This window comes from Hirsutella rhossiliensis, assembly GCF_020360975.1.
Source record: "Hirsutella rhossiliensis strain HR02 chromosome Unknown scaffold00002, whole genome shotgun sequence".
In the NCBI taxonomy this organism is placed as follows: Eukaryota; Fungi; Ascomycota; class Sordariomycetes; order Hypocreales; family Ophiocordycipitaceae; genus Hirsutella; species Hirsutella rhossiliensis.
In genome coordinates this window covers 7,126,456-7,151,650 of record NW_025408668.1, presented here as the reverse complement: position 1 = coordinate 7,151,650, position 25,195 = coordinate 7,126,456, and the positions used below count along the sequence as shown (strand labels likewise).

Here is a 25,195-nt window from a genome sequence, read left to right as displayed (position 1 = left end):
TTCACATGCTTTCTTCACCACCCACCCCCTTCTCCTTCCAACGCCCGGTCCTCTCTATGCTTGCACTTTTTCCTGCCTTGGTCCGTCATGCGAGAGCAGAATGGCGAAACACAGAGGACATGTCGGGGAAATGGCATCTGAAAAGGAAATTACAATCGAGGAGTGTTGGTAGGAAAAAAGGGCGGCCTGATGATGATGGCGGGGGGACGACGTTACGGCGCTTCTTCTTTTTGCCACTCCCCCTCTCCCCAAAGCAAGTATATAAACATCCAGAGTACGTTTGCGCCTGCTGCATGCCTGCGTCTTCATGTATGCCGCATGTACTGCTCTATCCCATCCTGTGGCGTATCAACATCCAGCAGACATTCTAAGGTTCTTTTTTAGCCTCGACCTCCCGCACGCCAAACCTTGCCGGCCCTCCCCCCTTCTCCTCTTCCTCCTCCCTCCCTCCTCCCCCCTCTCTCTCTCTCTCTCTCTCTCTCTTTCTTTCTTCCTCCCTCTCTCCCTCACACCCTCCCCCCTTCTCTAGTCTCCTCAACCGTTTTCGCCCACCCAACCACCTCGCACTCTTCCTTCTCAGAGCCTGCCTCGACAAGCAATCGTCTTCTTCTCGCAATGGCTATCCCTCAGGTCAACGGCGACACCTCGAGCCTGGCTCACAACTCGGCCTTTATCCAGGTGCGTTTCCGCCCCTCGCCGCGCCTGCCTTGCCGACGTGGCTGCTGACACTGGCACAGCATCTGCTCAACTACCCCCTCATCAGCGACGGCATCCACACCTTCAAGTCCAACGAGTATGGCCAGCGCTCCATCAAGCTCGGCGACTCGGCCTACCAGACCTTTGCCCGCCCCGTCATCCCCTGGTTCGCCAAGCCCTACCAGTACATCTCGCCCTACGTCCAAAAGGCAGACTCCATCGGCGACAAGACGCTCGACCGCTTCGACGAGCACTTCCCCGTCGTCCGGAAGCCCACCAGCGAGCTCTACAGGGACACGCGTAGCCTGATCCTCCTGCCCCTCAACAAGGGTCTCGAGGGCCGCGACCACGTCTTCAAGGTCTACGCCGCAGAGGTCAAGAAGACGGAGCAGCAGGGCATCGTCGCCCAGGGCAAGGCCGCCGTCTCCACCGCCATCGTCGTCAGCAACGAGACCCTGTGCTGGCTCGGCAGCCTGCTCTCCGCCAAGAAGGCCGAGGCCACAAAGGCCGTCAACGACAAGGTCCAGCAGTAGACGGTCCTCGACGGCCGTCGTACGCTCCTCGCGGCGGAGCCACGTCTCGCCTGCGCCGTGGGACTCGAGAATCTTTTTTTTTAGGCGTTGAAATCTGCTCACCCGCCATGTCCTGCCCTCCTCACTCTCCCCATGTCGAACAGAGCTCTTTACGGCTCGGCCTCATGCGACGGCCCGTCTGGTAGGGTCGGGGGCAAGGCAGCAGCGCTGAAGCTGGCGGTGACGGGAAGGACGGATTGTGTTATACCTTGGACTGTTGAGCATGTTGCATTTCTTGTTACATTAAGTCTCTGATGCTACACGCTGCGGTTTTTTCAGCCGCGATTTTCCGTGCCATCGTTCGTCAGTCGAGCCTGGCACTGTAAAGGTCGGATGTTTTCGGCTCGGCTTGTTGGCACACGACATTCTCGCAAGGCGGCCATTGTGCCTTGGGGCTGGAAGTGGTGGCGATGGAAGGGAGGGCAAGTCGCCAAGGAAACAAAGGGATGATCTCGTCTCCATTTTTCATTTGTATCCAACGCTGCGGGTGAAAAAGGGGGTGCCAGTTCGATGTCAGTATCAAGAGCGAATAGATGGCGTGCCGCTGCACACAATCGACGGTGCCTGGGCACTCGGTTTCACGTGAAAGACGGCGTGCAGCCTGCATCGCCATGGCCAATCCTCTGTCGTCCTCGCAGCCCATGGAGAGAGAGGTCGACGCCGGCCCAGCAAGGCAATCTCGTCCCTCGGCCAAGAGGGCACTGACATGAGCTTAGCTTAGCCCCGCACCACGACCCGCAAGGGCCCGCGTCTGTCATGGCTGACGCAACCGTGACTAATCCCAGCTCAGTCATGCATCCCCATCCAACGTCCCCAGAGCTTCCTAAACGGGAGACACGTGTTTCCACGCCTGCCACGCACGGTATCCGGCGGTATCGTTTGCTAAGCAGCAGCAGCAGCCAACTGGGGAGGCATTAGTAAACCACCAAACGACAAGACGCCCTCCACGTACAGACAGACAGACAGACAGACGCGCACCTCCTGCGATATGTAGACAGTATTTCTTGCTGTCAAAGCAATCACGCAAGCATTACAGCATCTTCCTCGGCCTTCTACATACTGGCCTCGCCCGCTGCCACCTCCGCCATGCGCCCTCGCCGCGCATCGTCGGCGTCTATAATAAACCGCCTCCACGACTCACCTCCTCGTCGTCTTCCACGTCCGCAAAAGCTCACAGCAACACGAGCACCAAGTCCGCGAAAGCTCACAGCGACACAAGCACCACCGCCGCGAAAATGTCCACGCCCCGCGCCATCCGCACCGTCATCCACGCCGCCGAGCAAGCCGAGGGCGCCGGTGCCCGCGTCCGCCGCTCCATCGGCACCCCTCGCCTGCGCAACCTGACGCCCTTTCTCATGCTCGACCACTTCAACGTCGAGCCCGGCGCCGGGTTCCCGGACCAGTTGCGTTGTCCCCCTTTCCCGTCGTCGACCTAGCCTTGCCGTGCTCTGGGCTCCGCGCTGACACGGATGCTTTGCTGCGTCTTTCTCGCCAGCCCCCACCGTGGACAGGAGACCATCACCTACATCCTCGAGGGCGCCGTCGACCACGAGGACTTTGCCGGGAACCGCGGCACCCTCGGCCCCGGCGACCTGCAGTTCATGACGGCCGGCCGCGGCATCGTCCACGCCGAGATGCCCCGCAACGACCCGCACGGCACCCCCAACGTCGGCCTCCAGCTCTGGGTCGACCTGCCCCGCCACCTCAAGGCCTGCGAGCCGCGCTACCGTGACCTCCGCGCCGCCGAGATCCCCGCCGTCGACGTCGACGCCGGCCGCGCAACCGTCAAGGTCATCTCGGGCCGCAGTCACGGCATCGACTCTGTCAAGGACCTCGCCTACACCCCCGTCTGGATCCTCGACGTCGTCCTCCGGCCCGCCGCCACCGTCTCCCAGCCCCTGCCGCCCGGCTGGAATGCCTTTGCCTACGTCCTCGAGGGCGAAGTCTGGTTCGGCGAGGGCGACGCGCGCACAAAGGTCGAGCAGTACCACAACGCCGTTTTCGAGCCCGACGGCGATCTCATCCACGTCGAGGCCGATGCACAAGCCACCAAGCCCAGCCGTCTAGGTAACGCAGTTCCCCCAGACCTTTGCTTCCTTATTGCTAACAGGCGCAAGTCATCGTCGCCGGCACTCCCCTCGACCAGCCCATCGTCCAGTACGGCCCCTTTGTTGTTGACTCAAAGGACGCCGTCTACCAAGCCATCTCCGACTTCCAGACCTGCACCAACGGCTTCGAGCGCGCGAGGGACTGGAAGAGCCAGATTGGCCAGTCCATGGGCTCTTGATTGGCCGGCCGCTTCTCTTGTCTGGGGGACGACGTTTGACTGCTCGAATGACTCAAGAGAAGGCCTAAGGATAGATTGGAGTGAGGGCGCATGCGAGATTTGAGCTGGCAAGCTTTGTACATATCAAGTTGAATGTTCGCTTCATATAGACCTGGCTAATCATACAATCATCTGCTGTTGATGTGTTAAGTAATACGGAGCATTTGAACAAGTCAGATCGCGTCTTTACATCGACCTCACTGATCGGAACATCCTCTGTTGCCTATGTTATGTGTTCGATAGTACAGAGCATTTGAACAGGACAAAATGAGACTTCACATCAGCCTCACTGATCGTACCAGCACCTGCTGTTCATGTATTTGAACAAAATCTGCCTTCCATACTTGGACGACATAGCAGGCTGCCTTTTCGTCGAGCAGACAAATTTGCCTTCATCTATGCAAATATGGCATGACAGGTTGCTTCTTCGTCGAGCAGACATCACATCACACGCATGTATACGCGAGTTCACACTACCAAAAGTGATGGCATTAATATTTGCCTGAATGAGAGCAAGAAAGCCAACCCCTTCCTCGCACACGAAACCGCGCCAGAGTTCTGGGGTATCATTAAATCGAAAGACCTCGCCCGGGCGACCGTCGCCTCGGCTTCCGACAAACGTCAGATGCTCAGCTGGGCCTCTCCGCCTGTCCATCTCACCCATTCTTCATCAAAGCTCATTGCATTCCATATTCCTCGAGTCCACTCCACTCAATGAATGCACTCAATTACCACACTGTTCAGAGAGAGATAGGCCGTAAGGCCTGTGGACCTGCGAAACCTGCTTGTCCCTTGTCCAGTCCGCTTGCCTAACTTTCCATGTCCGCAAAGATCATTCCTGAGCGCCGTTTGCGCCGGCTTGTTTGTTGAGATGGCGTCCTGGCAGGGACAATTATAGACGGGTATTATGTATCAGACATGTGCAACCGAATCATCAAAATAGAAAGCGACCTGCTCCGCTTGTCTAGATCAAGAGGGCGGCAATACCGGCGACGGCAAAGAGGCCGGCGGCAGGTGCAGCTGTCACCTGGGGAGCCTGTGAGATTTGTTAACGTGGACTCGGTGTGCTCGGAATTCGCAAGGGCTAAGCAGTCACTTACGGCGAAACCAGCGCTCGAAGAGGAGCTGGCGCTGCTGCCAGTCGGAGAAGCACCGCTTCCGCCGTTGCCGCTGCTAGGGCTGCCGGTGGTGGGAGAGGTGTTGTCACTCTGGGTGGTAGAGGCCGAGCTGGCCGTGTTGGTAGCGGGGGCGCCACCAGACCCAGAAGAGCCACCAGGCGACATCGCGGTGATGGTGCTGACGATCTCAGAGCCGTTGGAGGTGATGGTGGTCACGATGGCACCTCCGGCGCCGCCGGGGCCGCCAGCGGAGTTACTGTCACCGCCGCCATCACCATCGTCACCCACGGTTTGCGTGGCAATGGGGGTGCTCAAGACGGTGCCATCAGACATCATGGTGCTGTAGATGGTCTGGACCGTAGCCTGCGTGTTGGGGTCAGAAACGTGGGCAATGGCAATTCTGGGAGCGTGAACATACCTGTCCGCCGCTGGGACTGGATTCGCCACCGGTCGACTGATTCATCATGAGCACTTGCGCCATTAGGCGTTTGAGAGTCGAAGAAACCTACAGAGGCACCGCCGCTACCGCCGCTACCGCCAGGGGCAATGACAACACCGGCATCTGCAATCGGCTGTCAGTCGAGCTGGGGCATACAGAATTGACTCGATGAACTCACCGCGGCAACTCTTCACGGCCATGTCGATGAGCTGCTTGCCGTCGTCCTGGGTGCAGGCCTGGGCAGCGCAGTCGCGGTAGCCGTACATGAACCCGGGCTTGGAGCAGAGGCACTTCAAGTCGTCCTTGGTGCAGCTAAGTTCCTGGGCCTTGACGGCGCTCCTCATCCTATTGGAGCAACCTTGCTATGTCGGTGTCAGGAGGCTGTTGCTCGTCATGGTGTGCTGTAGGTGAAGACCTACAAGGCACGGGGTGAGGGAGTTCTGGGCAGCGACACCCGCCACAAGGGCGCTGAGAGCGAAGACCGCGGACTTCATCTTGACGAATTTTTTTGGTTTAAAACGACTAGACGATGGGTTAGCAAGGGTAGCCGACAAGATATCTCTTCAAAGACCCGACGGGAACGGTGAGGCGCGCGAGAAAACGTAATGATTTGACCGTCCAGGTTGGGTAGAAGGCGGAGATGAGGGTTGGAAAAAAACAGCGGCGCCTCAAATAAATGCTTGAACATCATGGCTCGAGAGCGTAGATGGACAAGGGCTCGCTAACGTGCAGCCTGTGACCAGACGGCACGAGCGTGATTGTGTGCAACGAAACAAACAAGGAGAAGAGGCGGTGTGACGAGAGATGAAATATGTGGCGAGGTGAAGTGCAGGCAGTGAGGCACTCTGTCGCCGCACCGCAGGGCCAGCGAGGAGCTCAAGAGTGGTTGATGAAAGGCTCGAGGCTTGGATAATGGGCCACGGAAGACTCTCTCGCGTGCACACGCGTCGAAGCGGGTGGGGGAAGAGGCAATCGTGGGGTGGTTTCGAGCGCGAGGCGAGCAGAGGAAGATGAGGCAGATTGGACTAACCTGGTGTTGCTGATGAGGAAACTCGAGGTCGTTCGAGGAAGAGAGAGAGAGTATGTTTGCTTTGCTTGACGAGGCAAGGGTGAGGTGAGGGCTGGTGAGAGTAGGTGAATGGACCAAGGATCAGAGGAGGGAGGAGGAGGAGAAAAAAACAACAAGAGAGCGGCGGAGGATGGAAGAGATTTATCTCGCGAAGCAAGGCAGGTGCGCATCATCGGGCTGCTGCCAGTTGCCAGGCAGTGCGACTTGCATCCAGCTTGGTTGCGGAAAGGTACGTACCGGCAAGCTCCCGCCCCTCTTGCCCAATTCTAGCGCGCACCCACCCAGCTTGTCAGCGCCCCGCCACACCGAACAAGAACAAGCTTCTTCTCCTTGGCCGCTCTCATCTGATGAACAGGCTGTGGGTCCCGCTTTGGGCACGCCGGACAGGGATCGCTTGGGGAGGTACCGACGCTGTACTTGGGCGAGGGCGAGTCCTGCATGCGGACGCACAGCTCCTTGTCTGGGCACCGAGAGAGCGTCCGCCCGAATCGCGGGCTGCTGGCGGCGGGAGCCTTGAATTCGGTTCGAGCTGACTGGAATTGGTGTCTTTGCCCGTCACGTACGTACATGTAATCGCATGCAATTGCAGAAGAGCTGGGCGCGTCGTGCAAATGTTTTCCGTGCGCGAGTAAATGCCGGATCTATCCGACAGCCAGCTCAGCTAGCTACCGCAGTCGGCGGCAGCTCCAGCCAAGGTACGGGATAGTAAGTAGATAGCGGTACCTCGGGCGCCGCTAGGCTCGAGAGTGCAGACTCGGGGCCCAGATCAATAGAGGTTCCATGCTCGGCTCCGGATTGCCGCGAGGTTCCTTCCTGCTAACCTGTTCCGTACAGCACAGCACGCAGCGATGAGGTCAGAGGTGACGGCAAGCCACAGGGCATGCAACCTCTGCCGAGCCACACCTGGCCAAGCGGCTGTGTGCGCTGTACAATCAATCCTCAATAACACCTACCTTGGCACAGAGCCCGAGCAGAAACACATACAGTGCTGTAGAACATGACGGCCAAAAGACTCGGGGTGAGCCGATGACCTTTCTGCACCACCACCTTAGGTATGTAGGTAGTTTGGACGGACAGACGTAGGCAGGTACCTAGGTATTGCCGAGGTACCCTGGATGCCGCTGTACATGTACTCTGCAATGTGCTTGGCTGTGGCGGCTGCTCAATGATGCAGTCATGATGCTGGGCAGAAGCCCATGGCACGAATCAGGCTCGGGATACATGCCCTGTTCAAACCCTTTGGAGCAAGAAGCACCAACAGGCCAAGCCGCCATGGGTGGACAACACGGCCGGTTGGCCGCCATCTACGTACGTCTGTTAATCTGCCCGCCTCCACCTCTCCCACCCAACCTCGAGCACCAGGCCAAACCTCTTCTCAAGTACGGAGTAGCTTGCAAGTACCGTATGTCTGAGTCTTGGCCGGTGGGGGCCGACCGACCGTCTTCGTGGGTCGTGAACGTCTTGTCCTTTTCCTGAGGAAACCCGAGAACAAACGTCTCAATTTATTTTCAATGGTTGTTTTTTGGATGCATCGCTAGCCAGACTGGCAGGGCCGAGTCTGGAATACTGTACACCCTCACGCACACGACAGACCAGCCGGGGGCGGGCGGGCGCGCAGCGGGGCCTAAAGCAAGGTAGTGGCAAGAAAAAGGAAGCCCGTTGGGACCATGGTTGCAGGGGCCCATTGGGGATTGATCGATTGGGAACCCGGCCACCAGCCATCTCGTGCCTGTTTATTTGACTTGGACAATGGAGGTGCCACGGGGGGCTGCATCATAGGGCGGACAAACTGCACATGATTAGCCTTTTCCGAATTGCATGGGCGAAACGAGGTCATCGTCTTCATCCTGTCCCAAATAGCCGCTGTACATGTGGCTTGGGCACGTTGAGCATTGTCTTGGGATCGACATACTCCGTAGAATGCTTCCACGGCTATCGCTCGCACAGCTCATGTCCAGCCGGGGCTAGCGAGCCAGCAAAGACGCCGTTTCCGGGAGGCCGCCCGCCAAGACAACGATGACGGTTTGATGGGCGAGAGCCGGTGGGAAGCCTCCACGGATGGCGTTGGTGAGCGAGGAGCGTACGGAGCACGGAATATCCGTAGCTGTGAATGCGATCCGATCTGGAAAAGGCAGCTGACGACGATGCCCGGACAGGTTGACCAGGTTGCGCCACATGGCCGTTGCTCAGCCACACTCAAACCTTGGGGGCGGGTCTCTCGGCATGCCCTGCCTGGCCGGTGCACCCGGCAAAGAGAGAGGGCAAAGGGCAGCCCAGTGAAGCTGCCTGGCAACTGGCTGCAGTACAGTACAGTCGAGAGTTGGTGGCTGGCTGGCCGCGGCCTTCCAGGGGGTCCCTGGGCACCCGGCAGGGGTGGGATTCCTTGGTGCGCCCTCCCGGCCCCAAGTGTGGCGCTTGCTCTGTCGCTATAGAGTCAGATGATGGAAAAGAACAACAACAAAAAAGTCATTCCACGATCCCAGTCGAAAATACTGTCGATAATACACCACAGCGATGGTTAACGTTAACACCGACCGCACATTGCAGGGCCGCAAGGGTGGCTACAGTGTAGGCATGGGCACACAGTAATGGCGCACTGTACCATATCCCCCACAAACAACCGCCTTCCCGCCCCTCCAATCTCTCACTGCGTCCACACACGATTTACCGATTGAACCTCGTCTCCACCTGGGCCAAGCCCGCCATCGAACAAACGGCCCCCCTGTCGAGCTGGATCAAATGAACGGCTTGCGCCCGCCCAATCCATTACCCGCCCCAAGAGGAGCAAGAGCAGCTAGAGGAGAGGGGCCCGCTCGTGTTGGAGAAATCTCGTCAAAGAAATTGTCACAGCTTCCTCGTGTGTCTGTTGGAAGTCACTGTATCAGCGCCCATCTTGCGCGAAAAAAGAAAAAAAAGGAAGAAGAGCAACATGTCTCGCTCCCTTGATCTTCCTGAGGAAAACATCGGCTTCATCCTCCTCCGGCGGCTAATCGTCCGACTTGCTTTTGAGGATCGGTTTACCTCCATTAGGCGAGCCCCGTCGGGCGAGGCGACCAGTGGAGGGGGAAATTCGAGATTCGAGATTCGAGAGAAAAAGACCAGCCCTTCCCGCTTCCGTCACAGCTTCCGTCACAGCTTCCTGTTGCTTTGCTTCTCGGCCAGTCTGTGCCTCACGCTTCCCGGGGGTTAGAATCGCTCTTGAAGCTGTGCATCGACCAACCGCGAAGCTTTTTTACCTCATCTGTATTCGCGGCTTCGTGGGTTTCGCCTCCCCATTTCAATTCTTTACAGTATTCACCTCATGACCCTGCCGCTTCTTTGTCCGCGCGGCCCGACCGCTGAGACATAAACCCGGCATTGGTGGCGGCCTCCGACCAACCGGGCGAGACAGAGCCTAGGTGACGTCATTGCAAAGTACAGTACAAATCGATACTCCGCTGCAAGGCGCTGCAAGGCACTGCAAGGCACTGCACTCCATGGGCTGCAATAGCGTCGCATCCGTGCACGTAGATCGACAGCCACCTCTCCCCTCCTCCTCTCCCCTCCTCCTCTCCTCCTCTCCTCCTCTCCTATCTCCTCCCCTCCTCCCCTCCTCTCCCCGCCACGTCCGTCGCCCTTCAGCTGCCGACTACCCGGCGAGTCCTTTCTTTTCCACCCTTTCCCCTCTCGGTTGGCCTTGGCCGTGCTTGGCCGTGCTTGGCCCGGGAAACACAAACGTCAACATTTTTTTAGCAGCACACATGGTTCGAGCCTCTCTTCTCAGCTCGCCACGTGCAACCTCCCTCCCCTCCCTCAGGCGTCATGACGGCCGAGTCCGAGAGCACCTGTATCCGTGCAACAGTCACCTGCCCCCGTGCTACTGTCAGAGGTCGTCGTACAAGTCCATGTCTTACAATTTACGCCCGCCTTGCCGAGACGAGAGCCAACTCGCTTCTTGTTCCTGCTTCTGCTCTTATCGCACAACACCCACCTTGCTCGCCAAGATGCTCAATTCCTTGGCCACCGCCACGTCTCTGTGCAAGGCAGTTTGGCTTCCCAAAGACGAAGCGACTCGTACGCAGTGTCACCCGCCCATCGTCGTCCTTCATCGTGACAAGACCTATCGATTAATCACTGTAGCAATACCATCTACTCCGTCGTCCCAAATCCAGCATCTAGCCGGCAGCGAGTCGCTACCCTGTCGTCAACCCAACCGTGAAAAGGTTCAAAAGAAAAACGCAAAAGAGACCCAAGTCATGCCGCAACGTCCGCAAACCAATATACAATGCTCATTGTGCGCAAAGTCATCCATGACCCAGCTCGGGCAGCCAGCCTCGACCATCACCCTTTAATTTCCACACATCAGCCGTCATTATACACGCTCGCTTCCCGTCGTCAGAGTGCACATCGTCTCCCGCTCATCTAACCGCTGCACATGACGCACGATTCTGGGTTCTCGATGCTGCCTGTTGAGAAAACCTTATTAGCGCCTCCTTCAGTTTCGCCAATGGCGTCATTGCTTACAAGCCAATACAGCTTCCGAGTAAATGTCTCGCTCGCGCTCCTCGCTGTCCTGGTCCTTGTCTTCCGACTGGCCCTCGACACGTCCGCTGCCGGGCTCGGCTAGCTCCTCGTCCTTGATCTCCTCCGTCGGCTCCGTCGGCAGAACCTTGGGGCTGTCGCCCTCTTCCGCGTCGGCCTTGATGGCCGCCGGCTTGCTGGGCGATGCGATGGGCCGAGGTTTGGCGTCAACCGTCGAGGCCGGCGGCGGCGGCGTCGTGCTGGGAGTCGGGATGCCGTTGGTGCCGACCGAGTCGACCGAGTCGACCGCCTCCTCCTTCGGGTACGTGGCGCGGGGGACGGCCGACGACGACATGTAGCTCGTGCCCGCGGGGGCCGTGCGCTTCTTGGGCAGCCTGTCCCGGCCGACGTTGGCGTCGGCCACCTTGAGCGCCTGCTGGTCGACCGTGAACTGGATGGGCGCGGCGGCCGCCTGCGTGCGCAGATAGTACATGCCCGTCTTGAGGCCCAGCTTCCAGCCGGCAAAGTGCATGCTGGTGATTTTTCCCATGGTGGGATCCTTCATGTGGATGTTGAGCGACTGAGACTGGTCGATAAAGGCACCGCGGTCGGCCGCCATCTGCACCACCTGCCGCTGCGAAATCTCCCAGACCGTTTTGTAGAGCGACTTGATGTCGGCGGGGATGTTGGGGATGTTCTGGATGGAGCCGTTCTCGGAAATGATGCGATTCTTCATCGCGTCCGACCACAGGCCCATGTCGACGAGATCCTTGAGCAGCCAGGGGTTGACCACCTGGAACTCGCCCGCAAGCACTCGTCGCTGGTAAATGTTGGACGTGTACGGCTCGAAGCACTCGTTGTTGCCCAGGATCTGCGACGTGCTGGCCGTGGGCATCGGCGCCACGAGCAGGCTGTTGCGGATGCCGTGCTCCATGACCTGCTCCCTCAGTTCCTCCCACTCCCAGAGGTCCGAGGGCTTGACGTTCCACATGTCGAACTGCAGGATGCCCTCGGACGCCGGGGAGCCCTTGAAGGACGAGTAGGGGCCCTGCTCCTTGGCCAGCTCCATCGAGGCAGTCAAGGCGGCGTGGTAGATGGTCTCAAAGACCTGCTTGTTCAGCTCGCGAGCCTCGGGGGATTCAAACGGCATGCGCAGCGCGAGGAAGGCATCCGCCAGCCCCTGCACGCCGACGCCGATGGGGCGGTGGCGCATGTTGCTGTTGCGGGCCTCCTGCACGGGGTAGTGGTTGACGTCGATGATCTTGTTGAGGTTGCGGACAACCACCATAGTAACCTCGTGGAGCTTCTTGAAGTCGTAGCGGCCCTCGCTGTAGTCGACAAAGGCGGGCAGGGCCAGCGACGCCAGGTTGCACACAGCCACCTCGTCAGGGGCCGAGTACTCGATGATCTCGGTGCACAGGTTTGAGCTGCGGATGGTGCCGAGGTTCTTTTGGTTGCTCTTGCGGTTGCAGTGGTCCTTATAGAGCATGAAGGGATTGCCCGTCTCTGTCTGGGCCTCGAGGATCGAGTACCAGAGCTTCTGGGCGCGGATGGTCTTGCGGCCACGGCCCTCGCGCTCGTACTTTTCGTACAGAGCCTCAAACTCGTCGCCATAGCAGTCGGCCAGGCCAGGGCACTCATTGGGGCACATGAGGGTCCAGTCGCCGTTCTTCTCCACGCGCTTCATGAAGAGATCGGGGATCCACAGCGCGAGGAACAGGTCGCGAGCGCGAACCTCCTCTTTGCCGTGGTTCTTGCGCAAATCGAGGAACTCAAAGACATCGGCATGCCACGGCTCTAGGTAGATGGCAAAGGCGCCTGGCCGCTTGTTTCCGCCCTGGTCGACGTAGCGGGCCGTGTTGTTGAAGACACGCAGCATGGGAACCACGCCGTTGGAAGTGCCGTTGGTGCCGGCAATGTAGGATCCGGTGGCGCGGATGCGGTGGACGTTGAGGCCGATGCCACCGGCCATCTTGGAGATCATGGCGCACGTCTTGAGGGTGTCGTAGATGCCCTCGATGCTGTCGTCCTTCATGTCGACGAGGAAGCAAGACGACAGCTGAGCCTGAGGAGTGCCGGCGTTGAAGAGGGTGGGCGAGGCGTGGGTGAAAAACTTGCTCGACATGAGGTTGTAGGTCTCAACGACGCGCTCAATGTCGTCTCCCCAGATGCCGACGGCAACGCGCATAATCATGTGCTGCGGCCGCTCGACAATCTTGCCGTTGAGCTTGAGCAGGTAGGAACGCTCCAGGGTCTTGAAGCCAAAGTACTGGTAGTTGAAGTCGCGGTCATAGACAATGGCCGAATCCAGGTCGTCCTTGTGCCTCATGACGCAGTCGTACGTCTCTTGCGAGATCATGGGCGATGCCCGGTCATTCCTGGGGTTGACGTAGTGGTACAGGTCGCTGATGACTGAAGACCACTGCTTCTTGGTCTGCTTGTGTAGGTTGGAGACGGCGATGCGGGCCGCCAGGATGGCATAGTCGGGGTGGGTAACGGTCATGTAGGCAGCGGTCTCAGCAGCCTGTGCGTGGTTTCTCGGTCAGCGGCGATTCGCCAGCATCGGGAAGGGCTTTACTCACGAGATCATCGAGCTGGACAGTCGTCACGCCGCCGTAGACACCGGAGATGACCTTTTGAGTGATGGCAACAGGGTCGACGTGCTCCGTGTCGAGGCCGTAACACAGCCGAGAGACACGGGCGGTGATTTTGTCGAACTGGACGCGCTCCTGACGTCCATCTGGCAGGGGAAGAGTCAGCTGAAAGGCTTCTCTGCCTCAAAGACAGACGACACATACCGCGCTTTCTGACAAACATGACGGCGACGGCACGGCGGCCGAGGCGAGGATGAGGAGAGAGGGAAAGAGAAGAGTAGTTGTCGCGGCAGGCGTGCAAGGAAGCTCAAGCAGCTGCCACAGATTAGATGAAGGATTGAACCTGGGATAGGTTTGTCTTGTTGCGGGTGAGGATGGTGGAAGAGTCGAGAGGATGGAGGGAGCGTGTCGATGGCGGGACCAAGTTTTTAAGTGCGGCGCGTCTTGGGGGTACGCGACGCCAACCACTTAGCGCGACAACAATCCATTAAACCAGGCCCCTCCCCACCGCGCCCTGATTATGTACCTCTTTATCTCGTCGACACCAGCCACCACACATGTATCTGTTGGCAGATACCCGTGCCGAGACGAGATTGAGGCCCATGCTGAGGCACAAATAAAGCAGCAGCCGAGCCAACGCGTTTACTGAGCTCCATCCCTCGGAGACCGCTCGGTGCTTCGGATACTCTGAAGCCATCGACGACACGACACGCAGTGGACTGTACTGTACTACAAGACAGGGAGACACGTCATCGAATTGTCCATCCTCCTTGTCAATCCAGCTCCTTCGCCCCTCTCCCTGATCACTTTGATGAGCTGCTGCTCAAGGCCGGCGCGCAGTCACGTGCCAAGGGCGCCTGCGACTAAATTGTTAATTAAGCCTTCCACGTGACCCTACAGATCCGCGCTTTTCACGCGACCCTTTCTTAGTTCCTCGATGCCGGGCGAGCTAGAATCGGTTCCGGGCCGGCTTCTCTCGTTATGCATCGCTGGCTTTGGAGTGCATGTACCCCATGTTCCTAAGCAGGCTCAGCTGCCGTTTTCCGTGTCTCGGGCCCGCCGCCGTCTCTCGCTTCTCCTCCACCTCCGCCTCTGCCATGGCTGCTGCTCAACTCAAGCCCGGGCGGCCGCCGTACGTGCCCAGATATGTCGATGTATGCACGCAGGTCCTCGAAGCAACGTCCCGTGCCGCTGACGCAGCGTCATAGTAGATTGGCATCAACCTAGCCGATCCCATCTTCAGGGGTGTCCATCGTGGCACCCAGCGACACCCCGACGACCTCGATGCCGTCGTCCGTCGAGCTCGAGAGGTTGGATGCTCCAAGCTCATGGTGACGGGCTCCGACTTTAAGAGCGCCCGGGACGCCCTCAAGCTGGCCGACGAGTACCGTTGGTGCCTCCTCACTCTGTCTGCTGCCAGGCTTCCCGGGATCCTCGCTGATGGTTCCTAGCTGGCATTGTCTACGCTACCGCTGGCATTCACCCGTGCAGCAGCTCGGTATTCACCTCGGACGCACCCGGACCCGAGGACGAGCATACACCCCCTTGCGAGTCGGATCCTTCGGCGCCGATTCCCGCGCACCAGAAGCCAGACCCGGCCAGGTCCGTTGACATCATTGCCGAGTTCACCGCCCTGCTAGCCGAGGCGACGTCGTCTAGTCACAAACACCTCGTAGCCGTAGGCGAGTTCGGCCTCGACTATGATCGGCTGCATTATTGCAACAAGGCTGTCCAACTGCACTCCTTTGCGTGCCAGCTCGACGTCGCCGCCTCTCTCTCGCCTCAGCTGCCCCTCTTCCTGCACTGCAGGGCCGCGCACGCCGACTTTGTCTCCCTGCTGAAAGCTTCGTTTGGCGACGGGTTGGAAAGACTGGAAAGGGGGGCTGTCGTGCACAGCTTCACGGGGACTGCGGAGGAGATGGCCGAGCTGATGGACCTCGGCCTCTACATTGGCATCAACGGCTGCAGCCTCAAGACAGAGGAGAACTGCGCCGTCGTCAAGGCCGTCCGCCTCGACCGCATCATGCTCGAGACAGACGGGCCTTGGTGCGAGGTGCGACCCAGCTACGAGGGATGGAGGTATCTGACACCCGACAAGCCCGCCCAGGAACTGGCAGAAAGCAACGCAAGCAGCAGCTTGACGCGGGAGCAACAAGAGCCCCAGAAGCAACCCAAGAAGGGCCAAAAGAAGGAGCCCCAAGTGCCCGAACGATACAAGGTTGTCAAGAAGGAGAAGTGGGAAGAAGGCGCCATGGTCAAGGGCCGCAACGAGCCGTGCACCATCGAGCGCGTGGCGAAAATTGTGGCAGCCGTCAAAGGGGTCAGCGTTGAAGAGCTCTGTGAGGCGGCATGGGGCAACTCGATCAAGGTATTTGGACTTGGAGAAAAGGGATAGATTTCCGCGAATCGTCCTTTTCTCCACTCGTCGCGTCATGGGTATCATCGATAGAGCTGGCTTGCTTGGATATCAGGACCGAAATAGACGTCTCATAACCCTGAACCTTTGTGCCCTCGTATACGGCCATGCCTGAGCGCGCCGGTGGTGACCCCCTCCTCTCCAGTCATCCACCCAGGCATCCGTTCGCCATCCACAATGCCAGCCTCGACAAGCTGCCGTAGGCCCGCGAAGACGTGCGACCCTTGAAAGCAAAGCCTAACTGCAGGCGTCCACCGAGACGCATCCGCTTCGTCCTCGATGTCTTCTACGTCGGCCTGAGCCTGGCGAAGCGCAGCGTCGAGCTTGCTTCGCCTCCGATCCTGAGGCTGCTGCTCATCATCGGCGTCATCCAGTCCTTGGGGCTCTGCCACATTGGACGCAGGGAAAGGGTCCTGCACCAATATTTCAACCTTCTCGACACCCTTTCCATCTGTAACGATTGCAGAATCGCCGAAGCGAGCCTTGGCTACGAGTCTAGCCCGCTTTCCCTCGCGAGGACCAGTCGCCAATGATCCGTGTCTCTTTCGACTACGATCGGCATTTAACGATTTTTTGGCAATTGGCGCGCCGGGGAGGACAGGGTCGAGGGGTGACTTTTGGGCTTTCTCATCAGCGTAGATGCTCCAGCCCCCGCCGGCAGCGTTAGCACGGCCCGAGCCCCTCTTGTCCAGCAATGCATCCAAGTTTTTGCTGCTCAAATTCGTTGACTTGAGGGTGAAGCGCTCGCGCGGTCGTGACAACGCCTTGGGCACCCCGTTGACGATGAGGCTACGAAGGCTCTTGGATTCACCAAGGCTCACGGGACCGGTGGCCTGCGACTTGGTAATGTAGAGCGACGGGGAGCCGTCCGGGAAGGCCAGGTACACAGTGCGGGAGGAGCTGAAGTTGGCGGCCGGCCCGGCATCGGTCAGCGCCAAGTTTGTGTTGTAGGGCGAGTCTATGACGAAGACGCGCAGCAGCAGGACGGGGAAGTGCTTTGGGCGGTAGAAGTGGTAGTGGGCCTTGACGTCGGGGAGAAGCTGCTGCTGAAAGTTTTGGAGAAAGGTTGAGGGGTGAAAGCGTGGTATCGTCAGGCTCTTCTCATCGGCCTTGAGCCCTTGCTCGTTGGCATCCTTGGAGGGGGGCTTCAAGGGCAGAATGGCATAGGCGGTCCATTTTTGAGATGTGGGATGGTGGTCGAGATGCTGGAAGTCCACCATGGCGAGCTGATAGAGGGTCAAGCCGTGACGCCAGTCTCCTTCTAGTATGCGGGTGACGACGTCGCGTTTTGCGCCCTTTTGGGTCTGCATGTCGGTGTAAAGCGCCCGCAGGTCATCGAGGGAGCGGCACGGCGGGTAGAGATCGTCGGGGTCGTCATTATCTGAGTCAGGCTCGCCATGGTCGTTTCGCCTTTGTACAAGATACGGCACCGCATTGGGCAGCGAGCTCTCGTCAAGCCAGTCGAGGGCAAGAGAGATGAGAGAGCTGCGGGAGAGGCGGCCGAGGCTCTTGATGACGGCCGGATTGGAGGACTCGACGCGGAGCGAAGAGGGAAGTTTGGCCTTTGTGGGAACAGACAGGCGAGCCATGCCTACGCCGAGAGAAGAGCGATGGCAGGAGGTGCGCGCGACGAGATAGATGCTGGGCTAAAGCTGCCACTCATTGTCGAGACGCGTTCCCTCAGTCGCCACTAACTACACCGAACTTCGAAGCCGATGTCGCGACTAGTGGCGCTGACTCAGCAGAGACTAGTAGGGTGCAAGGGCGCGCAGTCACGTGATTCCTGTTTTACGCGCTCTCGGTTCCTACAGTTCCAAAGACCCGGCCGTTTTCGGCGACGGGTGACTCGTTGGGGCTCGCTCGCCTCCGGTTTCCGCAACATGTGAAAGCTGCCGGAGATCTGCTGTCGGGTAAACGGGGAGCACGTGCGATTTGGCCCCCTAACAAGATCGACCCCAAACTTGAATAGGTTCGGGTGCGAACCAACATCGCACATCAAGCCCGGCGGCCAACCGCATAGCTGGAGCGCCACCAGAATGAGGCCTAGGTAACAGTCACGATGGTGAGTGGTTTAGATCCAGCATTGTTCACGACGCCGTTATCCGTGGTATATGTGGCTTCAAAAGGCCGGCGCAAGACCGAGCGAGATCCACCGTTGTTGCAGCCGTCGCCGCATGCTCACGTAAGTTCTCCGCAAAGTCCGCCTAAGTGAGGACTGTCGGACCTCGGACCGGTCTGTCCAGCGGTCGGACCTTGATGCATGTGTGCCTGTCTTCCCGGTGATGAGCGAGAATGGGCGAGCCGGGACAAGATTGGGAACCACTTCTGCTTGGGTTGGTCGCGATGGTTTTGTAGCAAAGTCGAGGGTGTCATCTGAACAGCCACGAGTTGTCGCCGGAAGCGCGCATTAAAGACAATAATGCGTGAACATGGAGGGCGGGACGCGATAGCGACGCTGTGGGCCGGATCGGCAGCTCACTGGCTGTGTGGGTGGTGAGGGGCGCGCGCTGGCGGAGGGGTGGGTGCGCTGAGCCGATTGCTAAGCAGCCTGGAATCACCGGCCCGATGAATGCGGCGGCTGGCTGCCCCTCGCTCGGCTTGCCGATTCGGCCTGGCTGGCCCAAAAAACTCGCACCACCCACGCACCAGCCCTCGTCGGTACGGCTTCCATCTCCATCTTGCATCATCCACAAGCAATTCATCCACGCCTGTCCAGCGTCGCCTGCCTGGCGCGACTCGTCCCACCAACCAAGTCTGGATCAGCGCCATCAACTCGCTGCTGGTCGACGAACAATTCCACCGCACGCTCCCCTGCCGCGCGCCGCCACGTCTTATCGCGGACCGCATTGAGCTTTGGTTCGGCTTGAACCTCGCCTCTCCCCCTCGTCCCCGCCATTTATGAGCAAACGCTCTTGATCTTCGACTTTGCTTCAACGACAAGCGCTTCCATCATGTCGACGTACAACGGCCGGCACGGTGCCAACGTGTCGCACTACCTGCGGGACCTCAACACCATCAACCCCCAGGACACGACAGCCGACGATGGCTTCAACATCGAAGACGACCTCGCTCTCTTCACCAACACACAATTCTTCGACTTTGACTCGGGCCAAAACTTGGACTTCCAGGCCCAACCCGTCAAGCCCGATGTCGAGGCCGCTGCCCAAACCAACTCGAGCCCGTCTGAGGACGTGTCTTCGGCGCCTTCTGTCATGAGCGATATGCCCAACCTTGACTTTATATCAGGTTAGTCGAAATGTTCCTTTCGTCTCGTTTCTCGTTGCCTTTATTCCCGATTCTTGTTGCTTTTGTCATGCTGGTATTTATTACGCTTCCTTCGGTCCTGTCTATCAACTCCAGCCTGTTATTCACTTCGCTGCGGGCGGTCCCGCAACTGCGCCGGCCACTTCATACGCAAGAAGCGGCAAATCAGATGACCCTTTCTCTATCCCCCGCTTCCACAGCACCAACTGCCTGTCCACCACCCGTGGTTTTCTCCAGGGAGTCTTCCATACACATGTCCATCTGTGGGTGTGAAGTGGGGCGGCTGTGACCAGCATGGGGTCGCTGACAAATGGTTGGCGATGGTGCAATATCCCGTGACTTTCTGCAATTCGGATGCTTGGCGCCCGACTGTGCTGGAGAGGCAGCCTGCATCAGCCCCCCCCGGATGTCATTGGTTCTAGCAATTGGCACTTGTTTCCTTGTTCACGCCTGAGAAGGCCCTGCTGTCGATTTCTCCCTCTTAGTGCTTTCCTTCTCTTGACATGGCGCGCTGTTACAATCATGGGCTTCTCCCCGCTAACCACGGCCCTGGATAGGCGACTTCAACTTTCCCGACTTCAACAATGCCTACACAGCCACACCCATCAACTCATTTGCAGATAGTGCCCAGAACTTTCAGCCCCTGCAGCCAAGCAATACCCCCGCACAAGTCACCCAACAGCAGACGCAGTTCTTACAGACCGATCCCCGGCCTGCCGACAAGCGCAAGGCCGATGCCATGTCCGGGCCCGGCCAAGAGGTGGCTTACGAGGAGCCGACGCGCGTGGCCGCCGAGGAGGACAAGCGGAGGCGCAACACGGCCGCCAGCGCCCGCTTCCGGATCAAGAAGAAGCAGCGAGAGCAAGCCCTCGAGAAGTCGGCCAAGGAGATGACGGAGAAGATCAATGGCCTGGAGTCCAAGGTGTCCCAGCTGGAGACGGAGAACAAGTGGCTCAAGAATCTGCTTGTAGAGAAGAACGAGGGCAGCGACGACATCACGGCGCTCTGGAAAGATTTTACAAAGCACGCGAGCGAAAAAAGAAAGGCGGCATCTGCCAAAGCGTCGGGCCCTGCGGCCGCCAAAGAGGACCGGTGATGGGAGTCGCATGAGCGTTTGAAATGGGTGGGCGGCTTCTTGATTCGGGCACAATGGGATGCTCCCGGGGCGTTGTTGTGGAACTGGGCGTTGAGGGTGTTTTTTTGAAAATGGGGGCGAGGCGGTGATGTGCCGGATACACGACCGAGGCCTAGTCGATGGTGTGGCGAGGCTGATGGCAACAATGGGCTCGATCCATGGTGACCATGTATGATGATGCAATATTGAGAATACGTAGCAGCCGCGTGAAACAGGTTTCTTGCAATATACCATGGCGTTTTCACCTTGGGTCGCTTGCTGGGACTGGGCTCATTGTCGCGGGAACTGTCGGAGGGCGGGCCCCAGTCGTCTTGACGGTGAAGAAGCGTTTTGGTCGTCGTAGTAGCTGCTTGGTCCCAGGCCGAGGACGAGTGAGACGGCGCGGGGAGGCCTGGCGAGGGCGGTGGCATGGCGCCCGCCAGGAGCCGCGTCGACGTCTTGTCTTGCGAGGGTGGGAGCTGGAGTCGAGGCGGCGGAGACGGGACTGCTCCGACAAAGCATGTAAATGGGATTGAAGTGCCCTGGCTGTCAACTGGCAGACGGTGAGGGAAGAACGGGATGCGTACAGTAGGCGACGGCGGGCAAACGAGGGTGTAGTAGGTTGACCAGTCCGGCCACCGTCGCGATACTTGGATGGGCTGTTACGCCGAAAAGCCACCAGTCATGGTAGGGAGGGAGCTGGGGGACACGAAAGCTTGCGATGGCTGCGATGGAAGAAGGCATGGAGGACGCGAGAAAATACGGCTGCACCTCTCGAGTGGCTTCTCGAGTGGCTGCCGCCTTTCCGTTTGCCTGACGTGGACCTGCAGCGTCACTATACTGTGTAGCATGAGCCCCTGCAGTTGTCACTTCAGCACACGCCCGTATATCGACAATCGGGTAATTAGTGACCCGCTCGAGCTTGGATGGCGATGACGCGCAGCAGGGGGAGGGGTTTTTTCCTCCTTGTCTTTTTTCCCCTCCCTGTCTTGCTTTCTTTCTTTCTTTCTTTCTTTCTTTGGGGGGGAGGGGGACGGGGGGGGTAGCATGTCTCGGATGTCGCTTGCTCAACGGCCCCCAAGGACGGAACGCCGGCGATGGGCGGCTGCGGACACGTCGTTGGCTCGGCTGGGCCTCGAGACGGACAGCATATGGAGCATGCCCTCTGGGATTGCTGTCTGTTTTGGGGAAACACAGGGCAACAACAGTCGTGTCATGGCCGTTGACGAGACGGATAGTAGATTGGGGGGTTGCACCTCGGCAGATGCCAAGAGTCGACACGGTTTGTTCCCCTTTCCCACGGCTTTGATGCATGTCGAGATGCAACATTCATCAGGGTGCATTTCGTAGATACAATCCGTACTGTACAGAGTAGTCGTGAGACACCCGATCCAAGTCTCAGCCGTGCCGCTTCTTCCGACCCGGCGTCTCACGCAGGGGGCTCTTGAGAGACAGGATGACGACTGGCAGGACGCAGGTATCCGTACTGGCGCAGTTGAAGGCCGCAGAAACGGCCAAACCTTACAGGCACTGTAGAGGCTCCACGACTAGCAGCAAGCTCTCGGGGCCAATCAGCGTGCTGCCCCTGTATCCGTCGTTGCCTACCTCTCTCTCTGAGTGCCGACAGGGGTGAGAGTGTCAGCTCCTTCGTACAAGCAACAAGAGGGATTTTTTTTTAAAAAGGATTGACCTTGAATTGTCCTCCGGGACACGAGAGGCACCACCTGCATACCTTGCTCCCGACGTCGACCTGCGGCGAGCAAACAAAAAGACAAGCCACTTCCAGAGGCCTACCACACTTATCCATCACGGCCCAACCGTCATCGTCCTGCCAGCCTGCTCAGTCTCCTCTGCTTCTTCTTCTTCTTCTTCTTCTCTCCACCACATCGGCACGTCTTTGGCCTCTATACCTACTCGTCCTCTGCAAGGCCCGCTCTGCCGCCCTTGCTCTCTTGCTCCTGACCCATCGATTGCGTGTGTGCGCAACAAGAAAGGCACCATGTTCGGCGGACGCAAGTTCTCCATCAACCGCCATACCGGCGTGCCCAAGCCCCTCTTGCGGCGCTTCAGCAACGTCGAGTCGTCGATGAACGGTCAGTCCAATGCACGTTTGCCGAGTCCACTGCCGCTGCAACGCGGCACTGGGATCGACCCCTCCAACACCACGGCGGCGTCATCACCACCCAATTTGCTTGCCCCTCCCCCGCACTTGAGGAAAAACCGCGCAAAACCCAGGCTCGCCGATTGCGGCTGACCCGCGCGTCTGCCTCCAGAGATCCAGTCCAAGGTCCATCGCCAGTTCCGAAATGCCCACGAGGGCCACATGCCCCACGCCGGCCTCGACGCCAGCCGCTCGTCGACGGGCGTCGTCTGGTGCACCGAGCGCGCCTCCGAGTTTGGCTTCTCCGAGGAGCCCGACGCCTGGGCAAACCTCGGCCAGGGCGCCCCCGAGGTCGAGGACGACATTGCCGGCTGCTTCAAGCGGCCCGAGACCATCTCCATCTCGGTCAATGCCCGCGAGTACGGCCCGACGGCCGGCATCCGGCCCCTGCGCGAGGCCGTGGCCAAGCTCTACAACGAGATGCACCGCGAGGGCAAGGACAGCCTCTACACGTGGGAGAACGTGGCCATTGTCCCCGGCGGCCGCGCGGGCCTCATCCGCATTGCCGCTGTCCTGGGCAGCGCCTACCTGAGCTTCTTCCTGCCCGACTACACGGCCTACAACGAGATGCTGAGTCTCTTCAAGAACGTGCGTGCCCCTTGCGTCTCGGGAACGACGAGCTGACACGCCCGCCTCCAGTTTGCCGCCATCCCAGTGCCCCTGTCGGAGGAGGACGGCTATCACATCCACCCCGACAAGATTGCCGAGGAAATCGCCCGCGGCACGTCGGTCATCCTGACGTCGAACCCCCGCAACCCGACGGGCCGCGTCGTCGCCAACCCCGAGCTGGCCGAGATCCAGGACATCTGCCGCGGCCGCGCCACCTTTATCAGCGACGAGTTCTACTCGGGCTACAACTACACGAGCGACTGCGACGGCACCACCATCTCGGCCGCCGCCAACGTCGAGGACGTCGACGAGGACGACGTCTTGATCATTGACGGCCTGACCAAGCGCTTCAGGCTGCCCGGCTGGCGCATCGCCTGGATCCTGGGCCCCAAGGAATACATCAGCGCGTGCGTAGACGAGACGTGTGTGCTTGCGCGCAGTGCGGCTAACAGGCTCGCAGGATCGGGTCGTGCGGGAGCTACCTCGACGGCGGTGCCTGCCACGCCTTCCAAGAAGCCGCCATTCCCATGCTGGAGCCAACGCTGGTGCAAAACGAAATGGTGCACCTGCAGCGTCACTTTCGGGTTCGTCAATGGCCCGCGCTCGCCGTGAGCGACCCGCAGCTGACGGACTCGACACAGGACAAGCGCGATTTCGTGGTGAAGCGGCTGCGAGAGATGGGCTTCGCCATCAAATACGTGCCCGACTCTACCTTTTACCTGTACGTTGGTCGGCTCGACGCTGCGAACGGTGCGGATGCTAATGCCGGGCATGCTAGCTGGCTCAACCTCGAGGGCCTGCCCGAGACCATTTCCGACGGGCTCAACTTCTTCCAGGCCTGCCTGGAGGAAAAGGTGATTGTGGTGCCGGGCATCTTCTTCGACCTCAACCCGTCTCGCCGGCGCGATCTGTTTGACAGCCCGTGCCACCACTTTGTGCGCTTCTCGTACGGGCCGCGCATGGACGTGCTGCGCATGGGGCTGGACGGCATCGAGCGCGTCGTCAACAAGTACGTGGCGATGCAGGCGCTGTTGGGATGGTGGGCTGACTGGACGAATCTAGGCACCGAAAGACGGAGTAGAGGGCATCGAGGCAGACGGCGGCGATGGCTGTGTGGGTGTCGGGTCCGAGACGGAAAGGGGTGCTCGCGTCTCTGGGCAGACGGAGAGAAGAAAAGTCGGTTCAGGGCATTTGCCCGTGACTGCGTTGCAAACAGGTTGTTAGGCGACGTGCATGCATCCAACGGCGGTCCGATGGCTGTGGTGAAGCGGCCCTCTGCAGCCGCCGTGTTGGGCGAGATACGGGATGAATGCGCCTTTCGTTCAGCTGCGTGGTTGAGAGACGTGGAAGACGAAGTGATTGTCTCCTGGCTGCACATGCTGCGCACGGCCGTTGGAATGCACTGGTCTCTCTCCTCTGCTCGGCCACGTGTCTGCCATCCTTTCCTGCGCCGGGTCACGTCTGCCTCGCGCCCCACGCTGGGGGACGAGCGAGGGTCTTCTGGCCGTGTGCCGCGTCTGCGTCGCCCGCGGCACGGCGCGTGTCGAGAACGGCGGCAGGACAGGCGTGCCCGGGTCTCGGGGGCGTGCTGATGCTGCTTGCTCCCGCGCGGCTCTTGGTGGTTCGGCGTATATCATATATAGATGGGGAGGCGGTTGTCGAGCCGCAGCGGCCGGCTGCTTTCCTCACGCGGGTTTTCAAACCGCAAGGCAAAAGCATCTCGTCCTCCCCCCGAGCGTGCGCGCGTTGCCGGTTGATGCTCGATACATCTCCATGTCCAGCCTGTCCGGCAGCCCCCCCGCCGCGGCGCCGCCCCACAGCGGCAGCGGCGGCCCGCACCTCGAGCTCTTCGACACGGCGGCGCCGATGGACGACTCGGCCGACATGGCCGGGCCGCACCGGATCTACGCGCTGCGGCGCATCGTGGCCAGCACGCCGCCGTGCCCGTGCAACGGCGTCGACGTCTACTTCGTCAACCACACCGAGCCGCCGGCCCTGCGCCGCGCCCACCCGCGCCCCCCGGCCGGGCCAGCGGCCCCGCCCACCGCCCCCGGGACCCGCCGCGCCGTTCGACGAGGCCGTGCTGCGCGCCCCCGCCGCGCTGGGGAGCGCCGCCACGCCGCTGTGCGCCCGCGTCCGGCACATCGCCGACGCCCGCCGGCCCGTCGCCGTCACCGCCGACGCCCTCGCCGCCATTCACGACCCGGGCTGCCGCCACCCGTGCCACCCGTGCCACCGCGACCTCGTCGCCGGCTGCTATTTCCGCCACCGCCTGCTCCCGCCCCTCTGCCTCGACATCGTCCTGCATGGCCTCCGC

At 59.8% G+C, this 25,195-nt stretch overlaps 8 protein-coding genes across 8 annotated transcripts; 5 read left to right on the top strand and 3 right to left on the bottom strand.

The window, feature by feature from the left end:
- Positions 1–615: 615 nt before the first annotated feature.
- HRG_02523 (perilipin-like protein, Mpl1) lies at positions 616–1,229 on the top strand (the record flags this gene model as incomplete). The annotated part of the gene is made up of 2 exons (XM_044860994.1): positions 616–678; positions 738–1,229. 2 exons carry the CDS (start codon positions 616–618, stop codon positions 1,227–1,229), a joined length of 555 nt encoding a protein of 184 aa, XP_044724627.1.
- Positions 1,230–2,503: 1,274 nt separating this feature from the next.
- HRG_02522 (pirin domain-containing protein) lies at positions 2,504–3,555 on the top strand (the record flags this gene model as incomplete). The annotated part of the gene is made up of 3 exons (XM_044860993.1): positions 2,504–2,670; positions 2,764–3,335; positions 3,386–3,555. 3 exons carry the CDS (start codon positions 2,504–2,506, stop codon positions 3,553–3,555), a joined length of 909 nt encoding a protein of 302 aa, XP_044724626.1.
- Positions 3,556–4,558: 1,003 nt separating this feature from the next.
- HRG_02521 (CFEM domain-containing protein) lies at positions 4,559–5,645 on the bottom strand (the record flags this gene model as incomplete). The annotated part of the gene is made up of 6 exons (XM_044860992.1): positions 4,559–4,630; positions 4,695–5,075; positions 5,131–5,166; positions 5,222–5,274; positions 5,330–5,513; positions 5,571–5,645. 6 exons carry the CDS (start codon positions 5,643–5,645, stop codon positions 4,559–4,561), a joined length of 801 nt encoding a protein of 266 aa, XP_044724625.1.
- Positions 5,646–10,621: 4,976 nt separating this feature from the next.
- HRG_02520 (ribonucleotide reductase, barrel domain-containing protein) lies at positions 10,622–13,537 on the bottom strand (the record flags this gene model as incomplete). The annotated part of the gene is made up of 4 exons (XM_044860991.1): positions 10,622–10,665; positions 10,724–13,244; positions 13,303–13,460; positions 13,519–13,537. 4 exons carry the CDS (start codon positions 13,535–13,537, stop codon positions 10,622–10,624), a joined length of 2,742 nt encoding a protein of 913 aa, XP_044724624.1.
- An 874-nt stretch (positions 13,538–14,411) lies between these two features.
- Positions 14,412–15,709, top strand: HRG_02519 (tatD related DNase domain-containing protein; the record flags this gene model as incomplete). Its single annotated transcript, XM_044860990.1, has 6 exons — positions 14,412–14,468; positions 14,526–14,703; positions 14,766–14,812; positions 14,867–14,916; positions 14,974–15,367; positions 15,422–15,709. 6 exons carry the CDS (start codon positions 14,412–14,414, stop codon positions 15,707–15,709), a joined length of 1,014 nt encoding a protein of 337 aa, XP_044724623.1.
- Positions 15,710–15,801: 92 nt separating this feature from the next.
- HRG_02518 (kinetochore protein CHL4 like domain-containing protein) lies at positions 15,802–17,319 on the bottom strand (the record flags this gene model as incomplete). The annotated part of the gene is made up of 1 exon (XM_044860989.1): positions 15,802–17,319. The coding sequence occupies one exon, from the start codon at positions 17,317–17,319 to the stop codon at positions 15,802–15,804; it is 1,518 nt and encodes a 505-aa protein (XP_044724622.1).
- Positions 17,320–18,681: 1,362 nt separating this feature from the next.
- HRG_02517 (leucine zipper domain-containing protein) lies at positions 18,682–20,090 on the top strand (the record flags this gene model as incomplete). The annotated part of the gene is made up of 2 exons (XM_044860988.1): positions 18,682–18,976; positions 19,552–20,090. 2 exons carry the CDS (start codon positions 18,682–18,684, stop codon positions 20,088–20,090), a joined length of 834 nt encoding a protein of 277 aa, XP_044724621.1.
- A 2,017-nt stretch (positions 20,091–22,107) lies between these two features.
- Positions 22,108–23,959, top strand: HRG_02516 (aminotransferase class I and II domain-containing protein; the record flags this gene model as incomplete). The annotated part of the gene is made up of 7 exons (XM_044860987.1): positions 22,108–22,201; positions 22,382–22,857; positions 22,909–23,285; positions 23,339–23,462; positions 23,520–23,599; positions 23,657–23,887; positions 23,941–23,959. 7 exons carry the CDS (start codon positions 22,108–22,110, stop codon positions 23,957–23,959), a joined length of 1,401 nt encoding a protein of 466 aa, XP_044724620.1.
- Between the last annotated feature and the right edge of the window lie 1,236 nt (positions 23,960–25,195).